Below are 7,236 nucleotides of genomic sequence, written 5' to 3'. Positions count from 1 at the left end.
CACCCTACATTAATTAGTGTTTGTGTGTACGGTATGATTACTAACTTTTTTGTGTTTTATGGCTAATTAACCTAATACTATTCCTAAACCTAACTATGTATGTGTATGTTGATTATTTGTTAAATCTGTATGCAAGAGTGCTCATCTTTATGAACGTTAATTTCGGTGCCTTTATGTGTGTGTAAAGAAATACATAAGCATAATCCTAACCCTATATGTACTTAAGGATGGCTAAGGAGAGGAGCTCAACGTCGCTCTGATGCTCTTCGTTAATAGCTAAATGTTTCGTTCCTAATTGTTCACACTTTGGGCCTAGCTAGGTGAAGATGTTTGTTCCGACCTTGCTAAGTCCAAAAGAGGGAGACATGTGGAAGAAAGAAGAAGAAAGAGGGAAGGAACGTGACTAGCATGCCAAACACCCTAACATGTTATGTTGGTGTACATACCACTTTATGCTACTGGGGTATATACAACATATATATTATTGGTGCATAAAATACTTGACATTGATATTGAATATAGCACTTTAGGAGCTTGACCAAAGCTACTCATTACGCCCTTAAAATATCGTTAGACTTAATAGCAACAATGATCATGTGATTGAAACAACACAAGGGACAAAATTCTCTTTCATATTATACACTCAAAATGTTACAAAGTAATCCCAATATTTGGGACAAAACCACAAGGTGAGCTTGGACAACACATGATGAGTTGGGAAAACAACAACCTGATCTAACGGAGATAGAGCACCAAAGACCAACATGTGAAATATGCAAATGAATCTTCTTTCACATGCAATTCCTTTATATAGGGCCTTATATGGCCATTGGAGCTAACTGTTGGGACGAATTGTTGGGCCTAAGTATTTCATGGCAAACGATTGGGGGGTGTGCTACCTGGGACTTGGACTAGGTTGTCTGGTGAGTCCCATTAAGTTTTAGGACTCTCTACAACTTGGCATAGATTGAGCACACCACAACATGTGTGTAGATAACACTCTTTAGGAGCGAAGTTGGCAATAATTGTGTCGCTTGTGCTACATCACGTTTGGCATCGATGCAACATGCATGTGTGTGTATAACACTTTATTGTATCCTTTTTATGTGTGTGTTGGCGACCATTGATATAATGTGTGTATATGACACACATTGGTTGCTATGCTAACTATTGTGTCGTTTAGCTACTTCAGGGACCGTGGCCAATGATGTACTGTGTGTATACATAGCATGATTTAGAAAGAAGGTGATATTCATTGTTGTGTGCTTGTCCTGGTTGTGGATGGTGGTCGATGTAACACGTGTGTGCGTGCGTGAGTGTGTTGGAGGAACACTTCACATAAGGTGGTATGATTGTATGTATGGTCCATGATTTAGAAAGAAGGTGATATTCATTGTTGTGTGCTTGTCCTCGTGGATGGTGGTCGATGTAACACGTGTGTGCGTGCGCGAGTGTGTTGGGGGAACACTTCACAAAAGGTGGTATGATTGTATGTATGGTCTATAATTTACGTTCCCAAAGATTGTTGCATTGTCAATAAGAGCAATGTTGAATATTGTGTTGTTTTCCCACTTGAGGGTGGCGGCGACGGCGATGGATGTAACATGTGAGTATATATGGCACACATTAGGAATGATGGGACATTGTGAGTATGTATATATAACACGCGTTAGGAAGTATATGCAACATGTGCGTATATATAGCACACATTAGGAAGTATATGCGATCTGTAAATATATATAGCACACATTAGTGGGACATGTGAATATATTATAGCACACATTAGGAAGTATACACCACATGTGAGTATATATATATATATATATAGCAAACATTAATTGAGCAAACCGAGATTGTTAGGTGGTGGTCGACAGGGACAGGTTTCGGTAACAAAGAGAAGCAAAGTATCGACGGCATTTGTTGTTGGTTCGTTAGACGGGAAAAGCACATGTGCAAGCAAAATGTGTGGGGTCTATAGGTCCCAATGACCGCCCGCGTTATGGTCTTCTTCTTCTTCTACTTCTTCTTCTTCTTCTTCTTCTTCTTCTTCTTCTTATTTAAGTCAAGTCTGCCCAATCACTTTCTTGGTCATCTTTCATTCTTCTATCTTTTTCTCTCTTCCCCCTTCTTTTTTGTCTTCGTTACACATGGAAGCTTCTAGAAACGCCATAGCTGCAGCAGATGAAGCAGAAGAAGTAAAAGCTACAGTAGTCGGATCGATTCCGGATGATTCTTCTTCTTCTTATGCCATCACTGAGCCTTCCATGGACGATGAAATCAGAAAGGAGAAAGAAGCTTCCATGGCTTCTGTTCTTGCCACATATCGTGAAACGCTCGTGACACGCAGCAAATATCAGCTCGGTAAAAACCTTCGCCGAAGCTCCCATGTCTCTCTTCTCCACCGCCCCTTCCTGATCTGAATAATACACAGAGCTAAAAAAAAACAATCCTTAGGCCAATTAATCAATAACAGATTTAGACAATAGTTTAGACATTTAGACAAGTTTGTGGTAATTACTATATACACAGAGCTGAAAACCAATGCTTAGGCCCATTAATCAAGAACAGATCTAGACAATGGTTTAGGCATTTAGAAAAGATTGTGGTAATTATGCGCGGAGGGAGGAAATATGCTGTGGCTCACAAGATGCATTCATGATTAATCTTCTTCTTATTCCTTCTCATACAGCCGCATTTCTGAGCCTGTGGCCGATAACCTTACTTTGCTTTGATTCGATCGGAATATCTTTTAGGTAGCGCGACTGCATTCTTTTATGCAAGTAATTTGAATCTTCGACTATGAACATGATATGACTGTTCAGATCATATTGTGACCACATTATTATAACGTCGATCCGAGAAGCTCATATAGAAGCTGGGATTTCGATTTGCACATAGTCAACTGCAATGCTGACTGAAGACCCAAGCTTAATGTTATGTTATTGCTTAATTATGCTTAATCATGTTTAATTAATTAACTATGATATCATACATGAATTCTCAGATCATAATTGTGACCACATTATTATTACGTTCATCCGAGAAGCTCATGTCGAAGCTGCCATTTGATTTCCTGCATATAGTCAACTGATATGCGAATTGGGGACTGCGGCTAGAAATGTTACATGTTATTTGCTAGAAATGTTTGCCGCAGTAGAAGAACTTGCATATGATTTAAGAGAAAACTTTGATCTCAGGTTATCCCTGCACGATGAATTCTGAGTATGGAGCAGTGTCACAGCTTCAACACTTCTACACCGAGCATTTCAGTAGTACATTTATGGAGAGTAGCAGCCATGGCGTCCATGCGAAGAAATTCGAGGCCGAAGTGTTGGACTGGTTTGCTGGGCTGTGGGGAATCGGAAAGGAAGATTACTGGGGATATATCACATCCAGCGGTACAGAGGGGAACCTCCATGGCATACTCCTCGGGTAATCAATATATCCACATCTACCTCTCCCCTTCCATCTGTTTATCCTTAATGATGCTTAATTATGCTTAATTGTGCTTAACTATGGCTTAATCATTGGAATGTCTGGATGGATTTAATCGACAGGAGGGAGGCATATCCAGATGGTGTCCTTTATGCTTCCAAGGAATATCACTACTCCATATTCAAGGCCGCTAGAATGTATAGGATGGAGCTTGTGAAATTGGAGAGTCTGGTATCAGGTGCAATGGATTGCTCGGATTTGAAGGCTCAGCTGCAACAGAGGAAACACAGAGCTGCAATAATCGTAGTGAACATTGGTATTAAAGCAAACTCTCTCTTTGTTTTGCATGGATGATGATGATGATCTTTGTGCTCTTGTCATGTACCTACCATATGTACATACTTTTTTGGTATATATATATAGATAGATAGATAGATGCCTATTATGCCACAAATGAAGAATGCATGTGTCAGATTTTTTTGTTGGAGGAAGGAGATCTTTGATTGTACAATTGATTTAAAATGCAGGCACAACTGTGAAAGGAGCCGTGGATGATTTAGACCTAGTGATCAAGACATTGTCGGAGACGGGTTTCACCGAGGATCGATTCTATATTCATTGTGACGGAGCCCTCTTCGGTTTTATGATGCCTTTTGTGGACAAGGTAGTCAAATCCTTGCTTCTATGCTAGGGTTTAGGTCAGGTCTATTGTTAACACTGATCTCATTCAATGTCACTAACATTGTTCTTTTGTTTATGATATTTGTAATTAGGCTCCAAAGGTGACCTTCAAGAAGCCTATCAGCAGTATGAGTGTCTCTGGACATAAATTTCTTGGGTGCCCTATACCATGTGGTGTTCAAATCGCAAGAAAGAAATTCGTAAATGTGCTATCGAGGAATGCGGACCAATATTGCGCATGGACATCAGATGCAACTCTAGTGGGCAACATGAATATCCACATGCCCATATTCATGTGGTACACATTGAATCGGAGGGGCTATGGAGGGTTCCAAAAAGACGTTCGGCGTTGCCTTCGCAATGCTCGCTATCTCAAGGATCGGTTGCGAGAGGCAGGATTCGGTGTTATGCTTAACAAGCCTAGCACTACTGTGGTATTCGAAAGACCTCCCAATGACTCTTTCGTTCGCAAATGGCACCTCCCTTGCCAGGGGAACGTCGCGCACGCAGTTGTGATGCCTAGTGACACAATAGAGAAGCTGGATGAGTTCATTGAAGACTTGGTTCAGAATAGGTTAGCTTGTTTCGCAGGCACCAAAGTTGTTGCTCCGTGTGTTGCTAATGCGATTGGCAAGGAGAATTGTGCTCATTGTATTGGGGCCAATTAAGACCGAGAAATGTTTTCTAGGAGTCGGAATATTTAAATAAAACAATAAAACAATAAAACAAATAAACATTTATAAATATTTAATGGATATGGCGTCTCATCAAAGAGACACCTAAATAACATGCCTTATGCAAAAGGCATGAACAACATTGGCAACTACTTGTTGCCTCATTAACATTTCGTTTGAATTGAATGGAATCAATACATTAAGTCTGTACAAATTTGTCATATGTTCTATTCTTATACACCCATAAACCATAAGAGAGTGGAGTCAATTAGTGGAGTCCTTCAGTGACCGTGTTTTTTTATCAATAATTACAAAGATTCAAACTTTTGTTGGGTTTTCCATTTGAATATCTTTATTTCCACAACCTATACATATAAAAAATCATTTAATTTATGGGTTCCTAAAATTCTTTCCTCGATAAAGAAACTTTACCAAGTCCCAAACCAACCACCCACTCTTATGCCTTCTACACCTAAACCTACTATGGGGACATTTTCCACAACCTTTAGGGTACTAACTGTTGAGAAATGAATCATCAATCCACAAGAAAGAGAATACGCTGAAATAAACAACTCTGATACATAGAAAAAAATGTAGACAAATTTAACGTGGAAACCCTAAAACGGGAGAAAACCACAAAGAATGGAGCTTCACTATACAGTGGATTTACAATGACGAGATTAGAGTACAACACTTTTTACACAAAGTGTAAAACAACCTCGTAGGGCTCTTGGCATATGTTGTTATTGAACACAACTATGGTTCCGCTTGCTCTCACTTCTCACATTCACACTCTTCACTATTTTCCCTACTTATCAAAGTGTTTGCCCTAAGTGTATTTTATACTTATACCCTGTATGGGATATTTACAAATGTAGCCACTTCTATTGTCATTCCTATTATTATCTAATATTAATAATAGTCTTACTAATCAACCGACTCATCCCGTGGATTGTCTGGTCGGTCTGACTAGTCGGTCTGGTCATCGACCATCCGGTCGGCCCAACTAGCCGGTCATGTCTTCGACCTCGATCAACGCTCTCAGAGTGGTCTCCTCAACTGTCGTCTCTCATCCGACCAGTGGGCCTCTGTGGGGAAGAGTCCATTATTCCTTTCCTCTGTCGAGAGAATCTGAGTTGGTCCATTAGTAGGTTCTTTGTCAGCATGTAGGATCCATTGTCATCAGTATGGATCTTCACGAGGGTAAACTCTCCTTCTTCAATTTTCTCCCGCAACCAATGATACCTTCTCTGTATGTGCTTGGTCTGAGAGTGGTATGTAACATTCTTGGCTAGATGTATGGCATTTTGGCTGTCACAATGAAGTAAGAAATCCCTTTCATTGATCCCCAACTCGCTGAGAAAGTTTCTAATCGAAATCAATTCCTTGTCGGCCTCTACTACTACCATGTACTCTGCCTCTGTGGTCGACAAGGCCACAGACTTCTGTAGTCGTGACTGCCATGACACTGCTCCCCGTGCATAGGTCATTACGTACCCTGATGTGGATTGGCTTGAGTCTACATCCCCCGACATGTCCGAGTCGATAAACCCTTCAAGCATGGGTTTTATGACACACACTCGAAGAGCCTTTTAAGTACCTGAGTATCCATTTCACTGTTGCCCAGTCTTCTCGTCCTAGATTACTCATATATCGGCTTATTGTTCCCACAACAAATGTTATGTCTAGTCTCGTACAGACCATAGCATACATTAAGTTGCCGACGACTGAGGCATATGATACTTTCTTCATCTCATCCTTTTCTTTCTCCCTTCTCGGGCATTGCTTGGCATTCAACTTGCAGTTTCTCGATGTCATAATAACACTCACATCATGCATCAGAAGGATCATGACACTCACATTATGACTCCAAAGGATTTGAACCCACGACCTTGTTGTACACATGTCAAATCCTTAACCATTGTATTAATATTCTTATATGTATAGTCTTTAGAATATTACTCTACATTCTAGAAAGACCTAGAATATTCTAGAGTGTTCTATACCACTAGAACCTTCTAGAATACTCTAGAGATCTTCTACATTACTCTACATTCTAGGATAACCTAGAATATTCTAGAGTGTTCTCTATTAGTTATAAATAGGGATCTACCACCCATCCCAAACCTAAATTGGTTCAACGCCATTTTGTAGCCTACTCTTTGTAATCCATTTTACTCTTCAATATAATAATTCTCTTTCAATTATCTCTCTTTCTCTCTCTTTTTCTCTCTCAGTCTTGACACTCGGCAACACCGTGCCGACTAGCTTTGCCTCTCACATGTTGAGCCTTTCTAGGATCTTTGTCACATGCTTCTGTTGTGACAACCACAACACTTTCTTAGCTCTGTCCCGAACTATGTGCATCCCCAAGAGCTATTTAGTCGGTCCAAGATCTTTCATGGCAAACGATTGCCTAGAGCCTTCTTCAAGCTTGCGATCTTCC

The 7,236-nt window shown here is 40.2% G+C and overlaps 1 protein-coding gene across 1 annotated transcript; it reads left to right on the top strand.

Annotated features, from left to right (window-relative positions):
- The first annotated feature begins 2,218 nt into the window (after window positions 1-2,218).
- Window positions 2,219-4,852, top strand: LOC147849964 (serine decarboxylase-like). Its single transcript, XM_087337140.1, has 5 exons — window positions 2,219-2,361; window positions 3,198-3,432; window positions 3,558-3,751; window positions 3,963-4,099; window positions 4,209-4,852. The coding sequence occupies exons 1-5, from the start codon at window positions 2,265-2,267 to the stop codon at window positions 4,782-4,784; spliced, it is 1,239 nt and encodes a 412-aa protein (XP_087193266.1). The 5' UTR covers window positions 2,219-2,264; the 3' UTR covers window positions 4,785-4,852.
- Window positions 4,853-7,236: the final 2,384 nt, after the last annotated feature.

Source organism: Azolla caroliniana, unplaced genomic scaffold (genome assembly GCF_043228905.1).
Source record: "Azolla caroliniana isolate FFs.n. ecotype wild unplaced genomic scaffold, voAzoCaro1.0.p SCAF_22, whole genome shotgun sequence".
In the NCBI taxonomy this organism is placed as follows: domain Eukaryota; kingdom Viridiplantae; phylum Streptophyta; class Polypodiopsida; order Salviniales; family Salviniaceae; genus Azolla; species Azolla caroliniana.
This window is presented reverse-complemented; position numbering and strand designations above follow the sequence as displayed.

Excerpts from the sequence above, each read along its gene's own strand:
- LOC147849964 (XM_087337140.1), top strand. The coding sequence starts at position 2,265 with ATGGACGATGAAATCAGAAAGGAGAAAGAAGCTTCCATGGCTTCTGTT. Across the intron at positions 3,433-3,557 it reads CTCCATGGCATACTCCTCGG|GAGGGAGGCATATCCAGATG; the intron begins GTAATCAATATA and ends TTTAATCGACAG. Across the intron at positions 4,100-4,208 it reads TGATGCCTTTTGTGGACAAG|GCTCCAAAGGTGACCTTCAA; the intron begins GTAGTCAAATCC and ends ATTTGTAATTAG.